Genomic DNA, 16,978 nt, shown 5'->3' on the forward strand with positions numbered 1-16,978 from the left:
AATGTGGTGAGTTTTCAAAGAAATTTACAGTATAAGTGTCTGTAGTTACAAATTCTAGATAAAGGAAGAGACTTCAGCACTGAAAGGGAAGAACCTTTTAAAAATCTATTTGCTTCAGTATGTCCCTCACCGGAGAGACAGAAAACCCAATCGAGTTCTGCTATGAAAAGTGAGAAATGACACAAGGCATCTCTTCCTACTATGTGCCTTGGAGTTGTGCGACCTGAAGGTTCCATCTATGGCAGCATGGAAAGTTTCTGGGTGGGGCAGAGAGCTTAAAGGAACAATCAGTAAATTCATCCTTTGTTTCCCTTGTCATTCCCCAGGCTGGAGGGAGGATTCCAGACCATTCTCCATGGAACTTTCATTCATAAAACTTCTCTGCCTGGTTTTTGTATAAGGAAGAGTGCTTGAGGCATTGTTTAATTAAACTTGGTAATTTTGTTGACTACAGTACCTGGCTCTTCTGTTGTCATAAGAGGAATTTGTGTTAGCTGGTTTATTTGGAGCTTTAGTGGAATCATGAGGTTGTTCAGTTGTCCTAAAAAACAAATGACAAGACAAAGATTTATGACACCAACTATATTTTTAAATCATGCTCCGAGCACCTTCAGATACCCTTGAAGGTACCATATAACCAGTGTTACTACCATTAGACCATGAACAAAAGACATTATCTTTCTCTTCCTTTGTTTAAAAAAAAAAGGGGTGTGAATTTAGCAGGGTTAGGGGAACAAGACCTGGAGTGGGAGGGGGAGATAAAGAGGCTGTGCTTGCAGCAAGCAGGATACACAGAATCTGAAAAAGAGAGCACTTAAGACACCATAAGGCCACAGAACCTCATGCCAAGGTAACAACCCCAGCTAGTTTGGTATAGAGATACTGAAAAAGAAGGATTTATCACAGGACCTGCTGTGGCAAGAGGGATTATGTGGTGGAAACAAGGCAGGGAGCCTCTGTAGACTTGGATACACATCCAGACTTTTAAACATTTTTTTTCTTATTAAGTGAAAGCCAAACTCTGTAAGGCTCCCATTAATAGCTCTCATTTCTATGTCAAGTCGCAGTGTTGATGTTAAGGTTTTTATGTTGGCTATATTTCTGCAATGTTGGCAATCTATTTTTGGGTAAGTTCTACATTTTAAATGGCAACTTTAAAATACCAGCTCAGAACAGACATGAAGAGTTGAAAGCAAAATATAAGGACTCACTTTTTAAAGTAAAGTTTTTTTTTCTAGTTCAGAAAAGGCCACGTGGAAAATAGTCTAAAGAACATGATGTAATTGGTGTAATAGTGATGGGTTCACTAGAAAGGACTAGCTAGATAGATATACCAAGCAGCACCAGGATTTCTAAATAAGTATCACAGTTTCTTCCATTTTTCATGGCTATAAACATGACGCTCTACAGAGCATAAACTCATCAACCTAATGAACTGAATATAAATTCTAACAATATTCAGGATTTTTCTTTTACAGTGAAGCTCAAACAAATGGCCACTAACTGTATGTCAAAAGCAATAATTCTGCCAAAAGTTACGTTCAGGGAGAAAGTGATAACAATGAGCCCGAACACTGGTTATTTTGCTGGCAGTTGGATTTGTTGCAGTGCAATTGCCAAGGTTTGGATTTCTCTGCTAAATGAATCTTCCTCAATATCAGTGTTTTACATGCGCAACATGTAGCATGAACCAGTACTCTCCATTGTGCCTCAACTTTGAAGTGGCAGGGCTACTTTAAGAAAACTGAGAGAAAATTTTGTGTTCTCTAAACTTGCAGCCTTTGCCTCTCTGAGGAGACTGCTAGCCAGGGTCCTCTCCTGATGGGGATTTTTGTGATGTGAACCCCTTTCTATTAAGAAAAGGATAGAAATTATTCATTTACTGAAATGGCTAACCCTTCTTAAATACTTAGATGGTGTGTGGGGGTTTCCATTTAGGCATAAAGCGTAACGAAGGACTCCCACTAAATGAAGACAAAAGAACCACGAATAAGGTTTTCCTTGAAAGATTGACTGCTAAATTACAGTACATTTCGTTAAATGAATCAAGACTTCAATAGCTCAAGTGATCAGGAACCTTACAAGCATGGATGTATGCACTGAACTATCAAATAGTTTAATTATCTTGGTTATATGACTTTGTGACTCCAGGACATTAGGTCATGTCTACACTAGGAACCTATTTTGAAATAACTAAACTCGACTTAACTCCCAATTTTACAAAGTCAAAATAGCGTGTCCTCACTTTGGGGAAGCCTCAGAATTAGCCTGAGGCAGGCTTCGTTAATGTGGATGCACTACCTCAACTTAGAGCACCAGAAAGCACTGAGGATAACTAGTTTGAATTACTCTGGGGAGTAGTTATTTCGAAATAGTGGCACCAGAGTGTCCACATTAATGCTATTTCAAAATAAGTGTGGACACTCCGCTTATACATTTGACCTAAGGGGGGTTATTTCGAAATAAAGCCCTATGTAGACCAGGGATAAGAGAAGTAATAAGTTCAGATATGAATTTTTAAATAAATAAATAATTACAGGTGCATGCTTAATTACGTTAGGTGAATATATACATTCATATGTCTTTCTAAAGATCTGCAATTTTTACATGGTTACATTGATAAGAAACATTCTCATGCATAGTACTACACAGTAAAATGCTGCCCCACTGCAAAACATTTTAATTTTCAGTGAATGTAAAACAAAGCTATGAGTTCAGTCTCACCGATTTTTATTTTGTTCTGCAGTTTTTACTTCAATGAGATCATCAAGACCTTGGTCTCTGTGAAAATGAAATATACCTCAGTGTTAGTCATAATATTCAGTTCAATTATAAATTAGCAATACTTGCACTTTAAAAAGGAGAAAAAATTCTGTTTTCTACAAGTAAGAGAATGCTGCACTGCATCATTGTCCTGGTTGCCTGACAAACACTAGTTCCCAGGATAAAGCCCTCCATCTTGTAAATATGGCCTACATTCTTGGTTACATTCAGCCATACTGAAATGAATTTTTTTGGCTTGTGTTCAGTTTACCAAGTAATCCAGCTGGCTGTGTATCAATGACTTGTTCTCTTCACTAATTACTACTCTCCCAATCTATATGTCATCTGCAAACTTTCAGTGATTGTTTTCTATTTTCTTCCAAGCCATTGATAAAAATAGAATAGGATAAAAAGATAAAAATCTGTACACTCTCTACCACGTAAGAGAAAACCAAGATGGACAAAGCAACTTAAAAAAATATCTTTTTTATGTTGATACATTTTCTAGCATTTTTTTCTTCTTGTATAAAAAGGTGCAGTACTAGTTTACATTAGTGTGGAATTCTGTATTATAGAACTCACTACTCTCTTAATGTCACAGTGTAGCTGGCTCTTTTAGGGAGTCAGGAACTCAGTTTGCCTGAGAATAGGGTTGCCAGGTGTCCAGTACTGAACCAGGCAGTTCGGAATTTTTGTCTCTTGTCTGGTAAAAAAATAAAAAATAAACAAATACCGGACACCTAAAATGTCCGGTATCTTCTGATTTTTTTTTCCCGGCCAGGAGGCGAAAATCCTGGGCTGTCCGACTCAATATGGAGACAGCCTAGCAACCCTAGTGCTTACTGGGTTCCGCAGGGGAGCTCTACGGCCCTGCGCATAGGGTTGCGGCGCACCGGAGGGAAGCCTGGCGTGGGTGAGGGGAGCGGCTGGAAGGCGGGGCCACGATCGGCGCTAGGCGCCTGTGATTGCACAGAAGGCTGGCAGGGGCGTGGGGAGTAGCTGGGACTCCCCCACCCCCACATGGCTTCTGGGCAATCACAGGCTCCCAGCGCTGATCGCAGCCCCGCCTCCCAGCTGGGAGTCCCAGGCTGGGAGGCGGGGCCGCGATCACCGCTCTTGGCACATCAGAAGCCTAGCGGGGGCGGGGGGAGTGGCTGGGAGGCCCAGCTGGGAGGCGGGACCACGATTTGCCAGTCTGGGTATGTCAGAAGGGGTGGGGGGAGTGGCTGGGAGAGGCAGTACTTATTATCCTGTGCTCCTTTTTTTTTTTTTTTTTTTGCTTGACCAAAAGACCACGTGTCTGGTGTTTTTTGGGAGGACCATCTGGCAACCCTACCCGCGCTGGGAGGCAAGATGGCAGGCAGCCACTGGCAGCCTGTTAGGGCCCAAAAGCCTCAAAAGCGTTTCTTAAAAGGGCCATGCTGGGGGGATGGGGCGGACGGTTCGGAATTTTTCAGAAACCATCTGACAACCCTACCTGAGAGATGCTCTATTAAAGAGAACAAGCCAGGGGGCATATAGGGAGAAATATCAGCCTTGATATAAAAGGGTGTTCCAGGGGATAGTGCCTACCATAGCAACTGACATGCTTCAGAATTACAATTTTACTTGAACTAAGAGAATTAGGCAAAATAGAAAATTGCTGGGTCTCATATTTTTAGATACAGGTAGCTGAGAAGTCATGCGTACCCACTGAACAATAACTGATGTAGGATAATAGTCATGATACAAATAAAATACTGGATTTTATCAATTGTGATAAATTCACAATGGAGGCTGTAGCACAGAATAGCAGAAAATAGCTTTAAATGATATGGCAGTCATATCTTTACTATTTATTAAGGCAGATGAATGCTGAACATTTTGATTTTCTATATACAGTAAACTTCCGATAATCCGGCACCTTTGGGACCCAGGGGGTGCCGGATTATCAGATATGCCGGACTATCGGAAGGGGGACCTATGAGGGGTCTGGGTGGGGTGGGGGTGCCACCCCAGACTCCTCATAGCTCCCCCTTCCGATAGTCCGGCTCTGCCCCAAGCGTCCCTGATTCAGCCACTGCTGAAACTGACCAGCAGCGGCTGAATCGGAGACGCCTGGGGCAGAGCAGCTGGGGTGCTGCTGGGTTGGTCCCGCAGCGCCGCTCCTTGGCGCTACTGGATCAACCCGGCAGCACCCCAGCATCTCTGCCCCAGGCGTCCCCAAGAGCAGCTGGGGTGCTGCCTGGTTGATCCAGTAGCGCCGAGGAGTGGCGGTGAGGGACCAACCCAGCAGCACCCCAGCTGCTCTGCCCCAAGCGTCCCCAAGTCAGCCGCTGCTGAAATTGACCAAGAGCTGACTCCAGGAAGCCTGAGGCAGAGCAGCTCTGCCCCGGGCTTCCCGGAATCAGCCGCTGGTCAATTTCAACAGCAGCTGAATCGGGGACGCCTGGGGTGCTGCCAGGTTGGTCCCGCAGCCCCCAGGGGCAGCGCTAGGGGACCTACCCTGCAGTGCCCCAGCTGCTCTGCCTCCGGCTTCCCCGATTCAGCCGCTGATCAGTTTTAGCAGCGGCTGAATAGGGGAAGCTGGAGGCAGAGCAGCTCCAATGGTCCGGCTGCGGAGCACTTCCGGGTTCCTGATGGTGCCGGACCAATGGAGTTTTACTGTATATCCACCAAATGTGGGATGCAGCTTCCTCTCCTCATAACTTAAAGCAAGGTCAGGGTTGGTTGTGCCAGAAGCCCCAGGAAAAGGAACAATTTTCCATAACATGTAAAAGGAGGTGCTGCTGTTCTGAGGAACATGATATGAAAGTGGTCATTGGGGGCAGCAAACCCAAAGGAAAGCTATCCTGCAACGTGTCCACTGAGGGCAGCCTTCCTATCAAGGAAATGTCCAGCAGGGCTGGGGCTGCACCATCTTGCCTGCCAGCACACTGTTAAGTAGTCCCTGCCCCGGTCCCAAACCCTTTCCCCCCTCCTGGCCCTTGGCTGCAGTGGCGGGGGAGGGAGGTAGACCAGGGAGAGCAATGGGAGGGACAAGGCCCTGGTAGCTGAGGGGTGGGGGACGGGGCGGGGCGGGGCGGGGGACTGGAGGGAGAGAAAAGGCCCCTGGCTGCTAGCAGGGCGGGATTAAGACCTTTAGAGGCTCTAAGCACTGAAAAGATTATGGTGCCCCCCCATATCTAATTCAAAATAAAAACAATGCTATACCGTAAAATCTCATTTTTTGTGGTGCCCCTGCTTTGCTGGTGCCCTAAGCACGTGCTTAGTTTGCCTATTGGGTAATCCAGCCCTGGCTGCTAGAGAGAGCAGAAGGAAGAGAAAAGGCCCACGCTGGATGGGAACCCTCTCCCTGTCCCTCCTCAACCCCCAATCCTCACTCTCATCACCCCTACCTTCTGCACCCTCCCATATCCCCAAGGCCCTGCCCTGAGTCCTGCACACACCCTACACTGCCAGCCACCTGCCCTGAAGAACCCGGGTAACACCAGGTAGATCTGTTAGTAGATAATAAAATCCTCTGTAAATGTCTCTTAATATCTATATTGGATTATTTCTATTTACTATTTATTGAGAAGTTAAAAACAATAAACATGGATTTTACTTTAATAACCGAGACAAAGTCAATTAATGGTTGTGAGTTTTGGCTCATGTAACCACATTTACAGAAATAAATCCTCAGTAACAAGACACACTTTGCAGTTACCCGGCTACAATCCCTTTTTAAATTCGGAGAGAACATCACTATAAGTCTTGCCTCTTATTTTTATTTGCAGCAGTATTTACAACGGTGAGATCATCAAGGTCTTTTCTTCTGTGGAACAACAAAAATAGAGTGGTGTTAAAATATTCTGCTTGATTATAAAATTAGACATAAGTAGGATTTCTTTTAAAAAGATAAAGAAATTCATGCATATGAAAAAAAACAACAACCGTGAAGTGGGAGGTTGAAACTACCAACCCTGAAAATACAGGCACTGCACAAGTTTAAGCATCTACAGGGTCCAGTGGGAGTTCTGTGGATCACAATGGAGCTTAAAATTAGAATGTAATTGTAACTCACACACATAGCGTGGTTCACTGTCCCATGTAGTGGCACTTAGACCACTTACAGTGAGAAATAAGAACAAGTGAGCTCTGTAGCATAAGCAGAGAGTTAGCTGACTTTGTAGTTCAAGCTGTAGCAACTCCTGCATTAGGCTCCAGAGATCCCAAGTTCAAAACTGCCTGGTGCCAGTTACATAATCACTTATGTACCATTGCAGATCCAGGCCTCAGTGGCTTTCAGGGTTTGATCCAACATAAAAGCTAAATTTTGCTTTAAATTAATATTTGGGCTGGTTATAGTAGCATCATGCCCATATTGCAAGGCTGGGGGGGGGGGGGGAAGGAGTAAAATAGTGGGATTACATCATAACTACAAACAGCCTCATCCTTGTAATTGTGAGCAGAATGTGAGTCCTCGCGTGTAGAGATCATTGCATAGCTCCTATTAGCAAAGTAGCATAGCAGTTTCCTGCCAGCTCAGTCCATAAAACTGTTCATAGACCACAAGAACCTTGGTCTGAACTGCACTCTAGTGATACTGAGTTCTCACTGAGTCTGTCCCTTTACAATGTATCTAGCAAACACAGCTATTCTGGGGGTTCTTCACAATTTTATTTAATCCCCTACAAAATATATCTGAAGTTCTGTAGATAGATCTACAGGACAGTGATGAACTCCGAAGCATTTATAAATGTGCATGGATAGTGCCAAGGATTCACAAAGAAAAACCCTGGGCTGGGGTGTTGGAACAATTTGTATAAAGGGGGGTGTTCAGAGCCACTGAAGCAAACTGCTAATCTTGTATATAATGGAAACCACTTCAAGTCAGGGATGTGGCAGCACTCCCTGCACTTCTTGCTCTAGCACCTGGGTGTTGACTGATTAGTTAATAGTATGTAAATGCTATTTCATCATTGCATTATTTTCATTCTAATGTTGCCCTGTACTTAAGAACTTCATGTATTTTAATATTAGCCTTTTTTCAAATGTCTATACTAATACACCCTCAACTACAAAAAATAACGGAGCTGCTTACAAGACTTACCCCTTGTCATTTGTGTTAGATGTGGGATTTTCTTTGAGATTATCAAGATCTTGGCTCCTTTAAAGATAAAGCAAAACAGAGCACGTCACAGTCAGGACATACAACCATCCATGACTTTAAGCAAGTCCTTAGTTTTAGCTAAAAGTGGTTATTGAGACATTTTTCAAGAATGATGGAGTTAAATTGATGGCAAAGTTGAAAGCCTACATTGCTTTATTAATTCAATTATATGTAACCAGTAAATATATATCCTTTTAGGTATTTCCACTTGAACTGAAAAACACCTAGTTATGTTTTATATAGAACCAACTACACCTCACACATGAGTCAAAGGGGTAAGTTCCTTCTTAGCACTCAATCATAATAAAAAAATACTTTAAAAATTTTAAAAAATTGCATGCCTCTAGCCAGCAATGAACTTTAAAACATAAGACCACTGAAACACAAAATCAACAGAATATTCCTATGATGTGTTCAAGAACGAGTCCCTGCTGAAAAGAAACAAGTCATATGCTAGAAGAAATTAATCACTGGGGAAAAAAATGTTCCCTTGTGTTGTAGACAAGTCAGCCCTCTGGACCACTGGGATCCTGATTTAATTCTCGCAGTGTTGGTGCCACCATCTAGCCAGGTTGCCAATTCCTGGTTTTATCTGCATCTCTTGGTGTGTTTCTGGAGTCATGAGATTAAACAAGACTCTCAGTTTGACCCTTAAAAACAGAGTATTAGGTGGTTTGTTTAAGAAAAAAGCATTCAAGAATATTGTGTAGGGGAAAAGAGGGAATAGGATTTGTTGGACTATTATTTTCCATACAGCAGTGATTCTTAAACTGTTCTCCAGGGGCAGCTTGCTGGATCACATGATTCCAAATCTCCTACTTGTTTCAAAATGCTAAGTAACATAAAAATCTAGCTAAAGCATGATTAAATACTTTTTATTACTTTTCCATGTTAATTGTATTAATTGCCACGACAATGTAATCTGATCATCATTAAGAGAGGAGCCTCAGAGGGGCAGCGTCTGACAAAGTGGTTTTTACCCATGAAAGCTTATGCCCAAACAAATCTGTTAGACTTTAAGGTGCCACAGGAGTCTTTGTATTTTTTGTTTGGTTTGATTTGGTTTGATTTTTGTAGTGAGAGGGGAGATTGGTCTGAGCAAATCAGGAATGTTCTAGGACACAGTTGCACTATTAAGATGAAAAATACTTTCCATATTGTCTAAGTAACTTAAGATCCTAAGTCCTACTGACTTTCAAAGAGAGCTTGTCTACACCATGCTGCAGTGTGCTCTACAGAGCACTCTAACATGTTACACTCTAAGGCTACGTCTGCACTGTGCTCTTATTTCGAAATAACCTATTCCAGAAGAAATACTCCTAAATAGCTTATTTTGAAATAGTGTGTCTACACTATAGGGAAGCCTCGAAATAAGCCCGAGGCAGGCTCCCTTAATATGGACACACTACCTCGATTTAGAGCCCCAGGAAGCACTGACGAGTAATTACTTTGAATGGCTGGTGGAGGACCTATTTCAAAATAGCAGCAGTGGCACATCCACTCTACTGCTATTCTGAAATAACTGTTTCAGAAAATCCTTGTGGAATGAGGTTTACAGAAGCCAGAATAAGCTGCCCATTATTTCAAAATTATTTTGAAATAATGGGCTAGCTGTGTAGATGCTCGCAAAGTTATTTTGGAATAATGTCCGTTATCCCAAAATAACGTTGCTGTGTAGATACACCCTAACTGCCCCATTTGGAGTTTGCTGGTACAAACAAAAAGGTGCCTATTTTGCTTTGATGTGACCCCATTTGGAGCCTATATGTTTTTGAAAATTTAACTAAGGTCTTTAATATAAAAAATGTTGGGGACTCCAGACTTAAACATAGTATAACAATTTTCAATTAATTGTATGTCGTCCCTACCTTATAGTTCTTTCTGCTGCAATTCTTCCTTCAGCAACAGTCATGCCAGGTTTTGTTGGAGATACTAGTCTATAAAAATTAAATACTATTAATACAGTTATAATGTTTTATACAAATATATAAAAGCACCCACTCCAAAGAAGTTCAATAGAACACTCCGAATACGACATCTTATCCTGTATAAATAGTAGTGTCAAATGTTAAAAAGGAACCAGTGTTTTCCTGTGAAATACTGCATAATAGGTAGGGAATTAAAATAAAAACAAAATAGATTAAAATATTAAATTAATACATAGTCAAAAAATCTGATGAACTGTGCCATGAGGCGCAGCACGAGGCCCATGAGCCTGGCACTATTTTGCAGCAGCTCCAGCTCCTTGTCGTGAGTGCTGTGGCACCCACAAGAGCAACCAGAGCACGCTGCTTCCATTTGCTGTCCCGTGACTGGGGAGGTAGCGGAGAAGTGGCATGTGAGATGCAGCCATAGAGAGGAGCTCGTGAAAGTACGTGTTGAAGCTTGCCTGTCCAAGCAGACAGAGGAAGTGTCTGCCTTCCTGGTGCCCTCCTGGAATTTGGGGGCTCTAAATCTGAGGCAGGTTCCAATCAGTGTGGACACGCTGTTTCAAAATAATTTTAAGTCCAATGCTTCCCCATAGTGGGGACACGCTATTTCAATTTTGGTATTTCAGGTGTTATTTCAATTTTACTTATTTGAAATTATTTCCTAGTGTAGACATGCCCCCATTGAGGGCAGGAGAGATCTGGGTGCAGGGTGAGAAGAAGAATGTTTGTGGTGGAATGGCTGTCTAGGCAAAGAAAAGAAACAGATCACAAAAATGTTGTTTCTTTGGCAGGGTGAGTTAATTAGTTTTCATCTGGAAATTATGACAATAAAATAAACTCTCAGACAAATTCCATGTTTTAAATTAACCTTAAATTTACTCTTCTGTTTATATTTTAAATAACAACCGCCTATGCCAACTTCATTTTCCCCTTATAAGCTATTCTTAATACACTGAGGAACAGTATTGATTGGCTTGGAGAAGAGGGTGCAATTTCATCTCTTGTCTAAAGGGACATTAACAACAAAGGTACTTCTTCAATAAAATATGACTTCTATACTGTGTGTATATATATTTCCATCCTGTCAATCATTCTAATTTATAAAATAAAGTTGAGGAATCCAGATAAATGATACATCCTGTGATCTACACTCTGAGGTGACTCATCTGTTTAGCTATGTTGTATGGTTTCCTGGAAAAAAACATTTCCTTCTTCCATCAAATATGACCTGGTGGATATATTACATTTTACACAATGCTTCCTTAGCTCAGTCTCTTTTTATTCACCATCTGCTTGGCAGGATTAAAGTAATCAAGATTAACATCTCGCAAATTCCTCAAGTTAGGGGCAACTGGCTGGCTGAAGGAACTGGGAATAGGATATAGATTCTTAAGGTCACTAGTTCAAATACCTGTCAGGTTAATAACTACAGTTAAGATGCAATGGTTATTTAGAAAGACACAAATAATATAATAAATTCAATAGGACAACCCGCAAGGCTAACTGGATAAATTAGAATTTGCAAAACCAGATCCAAAGACTGTCTGCAGTGACATTTTTCTTAAAATTCCTACAGTTGCCTGACAAGCCTACACCTATTGTAGCAACTTCTGTAAAGCATCTGCCAGCATTTACGGCACCATCTAAGCTCTCTTGGAATAGGTCTGGCACCTTAGTGCTCTCGCCATTTCTACTACCAGTGTAGCTGCAACGCTGGAGTGTAACAATGAGAGACAGAGAAAAAAAGTGCATAAACTGATGGACTTAAGATGTAACTTGCTGAGTGGTGATTGCAAGTGCTAAGTGAATGATGGAAGTAAACCAATTTCATGGGGTGGCTTTGAGTGGGGTTTCATGTATTATAAAGGCACCAAGATTCTAGGTCAAGATTTTCAAAGGAATAGGGAGGTGCTTTCTGATAACCAGGCTCCTCTGTAATGTCTCAAGTTGGACACCTACAAATGAGGTACCAAAAACCACTAGTTATTTAAAAAATATTTGGCCTTTTAAAAATGTTGGCCTTACTTTTTATGTCTAGCTGAAATGATTTATACTCACTTTATTTTCCAGCTGACTGCTGGGTTGTAAACCAATCACTATGCAACCAAGAAAAGGTTGACAAAACCTTTGAAAACACTACCATTTCAATAATAAAGCAGAGCTAAAATCTCAAAGACATCTCTGTCCTAATAACATCAGCACTGAAAAGGGCAGTTTCAGGTTACAAAAACAACTACAAGTTGCCAGCTGGAACGTCTAAATTCTGGATCAAATGGGAAATGCATCCTGAAACATAGTAAGTAATTCAGGATTTGCATTGTACTAAGACTAACATAACAGGCCTTTCTGAGTGTTGATCGTCAATTGTCCAGACGCCCTTCAAAGCCCCTAGTACAGACATTATGGTGTGTAAATAAGAAAGGAATGGCTTTTATTCTGAATTAGGGTGTGTTTTAATCACTGTTGCAAACCAGACTAACCAATGCCAGGTTGCTTTCAATCTGCCTCAAAGGAGCCCTCACCTTGCACCAGCAGTAGCCAAGGTTGAGGAAATTGAAGAGGTCTGCAGCCGACTGTGAAAACCATTTATACTGTGCCAAAACCACAACGTGCTGCTTAGCATAGAGAATTTCAGAGCTAAATACAGAGGAAAAGTTGTTGAAGAGAATGTTTTGAGGGGAAGTGGATTGGAAAAGATCACAGGAGAAAAACCAGCAATTCATTGAGTTTTGCTTTGAGGATAAGTATGACCTTGTAAACGCTGCAAGAAATAATGCATTTGGATCTTTTCACATCAGCTCTGCAGTGGAAAATCATTTATATGATTGAACAGAAGAGATGCAAACCAACACTGCTAACCATAAAACTCTAACAGGTGCCATCTGTACTAGAAATGAACTGCAGAATCCCCCCACTCACTATAAAGTCAGTTAATGTGCAGCTTTGTTGTCTTTTGCAGTGGTGCCAAAATTTCTCACCAGAAATGCGTATATTCATTTGCAGAAAAAAGCAGTCTGGAATGTCAAAAGCTACTTTTTATAATCACAAACAGGCTTTTCAGACAAACCCAGATGTGACAGCAGTTACTAGTAACATATACTTTACACGTGCTCCAGGATTAATCCTACTTTTTTAGTAACTAGGGTATGTCTAGACTGTACCCCTTTGCGGGCAGAGGGATGCAGATTAGACAGGTTGAAATTGCTAATGAAGTGGGGATTTAAATATCCCGCGCTTCATTAGCATAAAAATGGCCGCCACGTTTTATTGGCGTGGAGCTTTGTCGGAGAAAAGCGGCAGTCTAGAGGCTGATCTTTCACAAAAGAAAGCCTTTTCTGATAGATCCCTTATGCCTTGTAAAACAAGGTATACAGTATCTATCGGAAAAGGCTTTCTTTAGCGAAAGATCAGCCTCTAGACTGCCGCTTTTCTCCGACAAAGCTCCGTGCCAAAAAAAAGCAGCGGCCATTTTATGCTAATGAAGCGCGGGATATTTAAATCCCCACTTCATTAGCAATTTCAACCTGCCTAATCTGCATCCCTCTGCCGGCAGAGGGGTGCAGTCAAGACATACCCTACGAGTCCAACACACATGTGGGTGAGAAGCAACCCATGTCTCATTCTAGTAGTCTGCCCCAGTATACTCTCTAGAAAAGGAAGGTAAATTAGGAAGACACCAAAGTGCAGTAGCTAGAAAGGAAAACTTAGTGATATGTAACTGCAGTGCATAAGCAGGATGACATGTAACATTAGACACAATTGAAAGATTCTTAGGCATATATATATATATCTTAATAGAGTTGGTTAATGGCTTCAGGCCATTAAGTAAAAATAATAGAAAAAAATAGGTAAGCACAAAAAATACACTGCTATCCTCTATAGAAAAGTCAGCTTAGTAGTTGTATTGGTATATCAGTGATGTGTGTGAGGGGTTTTTTTGTTTTGTTTTTTATTTTGGTTTTTTTGGTCAAAGAAAAAAAGTGTTACTATCTTTAACATCCCTGCAGTTATCTCAGTGCAGGTATGTTATTCATCATCATCAACAACAACCATGGGCACAACACCTGTTGGTGTTCAGTGCTTCCCTCACTATTTCCTTCCATCTTTCCCTGTCCAGCACGGAGTGGCTTAATTTCTGTGGACTAGCTCCACACCAATCTACTATATCATCTACCCATTTTCGTTGGTGACCTTCTGCATCCATCCTATTCTCAGGATCTTTCTATAACAGCTCCTCTCGAACGCCAATATCCTTCTCTTCGAATCTTTTGTTATCAGCCATGTCACACATCTGTACAACATGCTGCTAAATACACACGTTTTCAAGATGCGCAGCTTCATTCCTAAGCCAATCGCTTTACTTTTCCAGATCTTATCCGTCACCTTCAAAGTCACTCTTGCTTTCACTATTCTAGTCACTATTTCCTTCTTACTGTCTTGATCATATGTCATGTTGCTCCCCAGATACGTGAACTTCTCTACGTTCTCTAGTTCGATCCCATCTACGCTGATCTCCCTTCCTATTTCCTTATCTCCAAACACCATTGTCTTAATTTCGTCGAATGGTATACTTTATTCCCAAGGAATGAATGTGTTGTTTGAATTGCCTTCATATTTTTAAATTAAAGTTGGCAATTCTTCTTAATTCCTAAATAAAAATATTACAAAAGTGGAACGTATAGATATCTATAGATACCAACTAAATTTGTTATTTCCTGACAGAAATAATTTCCTTGCATTCCCTGAAGGAGGCTTCAATGGCCCTCCAGAAATACTAACATTCATGCCTGCAGCGAAAATATTCCCTACGATAGCAGCAGAAATTTTCCAGACAGCATTAATGGACAAAGATTGAGCTTTTCACTTCAACATAGGCTGAATCTTATTGCAAATCTCATCTACCCAAGTCCCACATTTAAATCAGGCAAAGAGTTTTCACCACATCCTACCAAGTAAAAGTGAACTATGCAAATATAGGCTCCTTACTCAAAAACATTGCTGAGAATCATAAGTCAGTAAATAAGTACATCTGAACATAAGAACATAAGAACGGCCATACTGGGTCAGACCAAAGGTCCATCTAGCCCAGTATCCTGTCTACCGACAGTGGCCAGCACCAGGTGCCCCAGAGTGGGTGGACCGAAGACAATGATCAAGCGATTTGTCTCCTGCAATCCCTCTCCAGCCTCTGACAGACAGAGGCCAAAGACACCATTTTATCCCCTGGCTAATAGCCTTTTATGGACCTAACCTCCAGGAAATTATCTAGCTTCCCTTTAAACTCTATTATAGTCCTAGCCTTCACAGACTCCTCTGGCAAGGAGTTCCACAGGTTGACTACACGCTGTGTGAAGAAGAACTTTCTTTTATTAGTTTTAAACCTGCTACCCATTCATTTCATTTGGTGTCCTCTACTTCTTCTATTTAGGGAACTAATAAATAACTTTTCTTTATCGGCCCTCTCTATACCACTCATGATTTTATAAACCTCTATCATATCCTCCCTCAGTCTTCTCTTTTCTAAACTGAAAAGTCCCAGTCGCTTTAACCTCTCCTCATACGGGACCCGTTCCAAACCCCTAATCATTTTAGTTGCCCTTTTCTGAACCCTTTCCAAGGCCAAAATATCTTTTTTGAGGTGAGGAGACCACATCTGTACACAGTATTCAAGATGTGGGGGTACCATAGTTTTATATAGGGGCAGTAAGATATTCTGGGTCTTATTTTCTATCCCTTTCCTAATAATTCCTAGCATCCTATTTACCTTTTTGACCGCCGCTGCACACTGTGTGGAAGTTTTCAGAGAACTGTCCACGATAACTCCGAGATCTCTTTCCTGATTTGGCATAGCCAAATTAGCCCCCATCATACTGTACGTATAGTTGGGGTTATTTTTCCCGATGTGCATTACTTTACACTTATCCACATTAAATTTCATTTGCCATTTTGTTGCCCAATCACTCAGTTTGGTGAGATCTTCTTGGAGTCCCTCACAGTCGGCTTCTGTCTTAACTATCCTAAACAGTTTTGTATCATCTGCAAACTTTACTACCTCACTGCTTACCCCTTTCTCCAGATCATTTATGAATATGCTGAAAAGGATTGGACCCAGGACTGACCCTTGGGGTACACCATTAGTTACCCCTCTCCAATCTGAAAATTTACCATTTATTCCTACCCTTTGTTTCCTGTCTTTTAACCAGTTCTCAATCCAAGAAAGGACCTTCCCTCTTATCCCATGGCCATGTAATTTACACAAGAGCCTTTGGTGAGGGACCTTGTCAAAGGCTTTCTGAAAATCTAAGTATACTATATCTACCGGATCCCCCTTGTCCGCATGTTTGTTAACCCCTTTAAAGAACTCTAATAGATTAGTAAGACAGGATTTCCCTTTACAGAAACCATGTTGACTTTTGTCCAACAAATTATGTTCTTCTACATGCTTCACAATTTTATTCTTTACTATTGTTTCGACTAATTTGCCCGGTACTGAGGTTAGACTTACCAGTCTGTAATTGCCAGGATCGCCTCTACAGCCCTTTTTAAATATTGGTGTCACATTGGCTACCTTCCGGTCATTAGGTATGGAAGCCAATTTAAAGGATAGGTTACAAACCACAGATGATAGCTCAGCAATTTCCCATTTGAGTTCTTTTAGAACCCTTGGATGAATGCCATCCAGTCCCGGAAATTTATTAACATTAAGTTTTTCTATTTGTTCCAAAACCTCCTCTAATGACACTTCAATCCGGAACAGTTCCTCAGATTCATCACCCACAAAGGATGGTGCAGATTCAGGAATCTCCCCAACGTCCTCAGCCGTGAAGACTGAAGCAAAGAAATCATTTAGTTTCTCCGCAATGGCTTTATCGTCCTTGATTGCTCCTTTTATAGCTCGATCATCTAGGGGACCCACAGGTTTTTTAGCAGGCTTCCTGCTTCTAATGTACTTAAAAACATTTTGTTATTTCTTTTTGAGTTTTTGGCTAGCTGTTCCTCAAAATCTTTTTTTGCTTTTCTTATTACATTTTTTACACTTGATTTGACAGTGTTTATGTTCTTTTCTATTTATCTCACTAGGATAAACAGTTATAAACAGCCAATGGGAAGAACACAAACATCAGAGTGGAAAGGCTACACTCTGCATTGC

At 41.3% G+C, this 16,978-nt stretch overlaps 1 protein-coding gene across 2 annotated transcripts in view; it reads right to left on the minus strand.

Annotated features, from left to right (window-relative positions):
• Nucleotides 1-16,978, minus strand: part of SCEL (sciellin) — a 72,199-nt gene that overhangs the window by 11,642 nt on the left and 43,579 nt on the right. For both annotated transcript variants that reach the window (XM_006116448.5, XM_006116447.5), the window contains 5 exons: nt 9,766-9,834; nt 7,838-7,894; nt 6,503-6,559; nt 2,725-2,781; nt 458-541 (listed from right to left, as the gene is read on the minus strand). In XM_006116448.5, coding sequence (XP_006116510.1) covers nt 458-541; nt 2,725-2,781; nt 6,503-6,559; nt 7,838-7,894; nt 9,766-9,834 — 324 coding nt within the window. The remainder of the gene's footprint in view (nt 1-457; nt 542-2,724; nt 2,782-6,502; nt 6,560-7,837; nt 7,895-9,765; nt 9,835-16,978) is intronic.

This window comes from Pelodiscus sinensis, chromosome 1 (genome assembly GCF_052426305.1).
Source record: "Pelodiscus sinensis isolate ZL-2025 chromosome 1, ASM5242630v1, whole genome shotgun sequence".
NCBI classification, from domain to species: Eukaryota; Metazoa; Chordata; order Testudines; family Trionychidae; genus Pelodiscus; species Pelodiscus sinensis.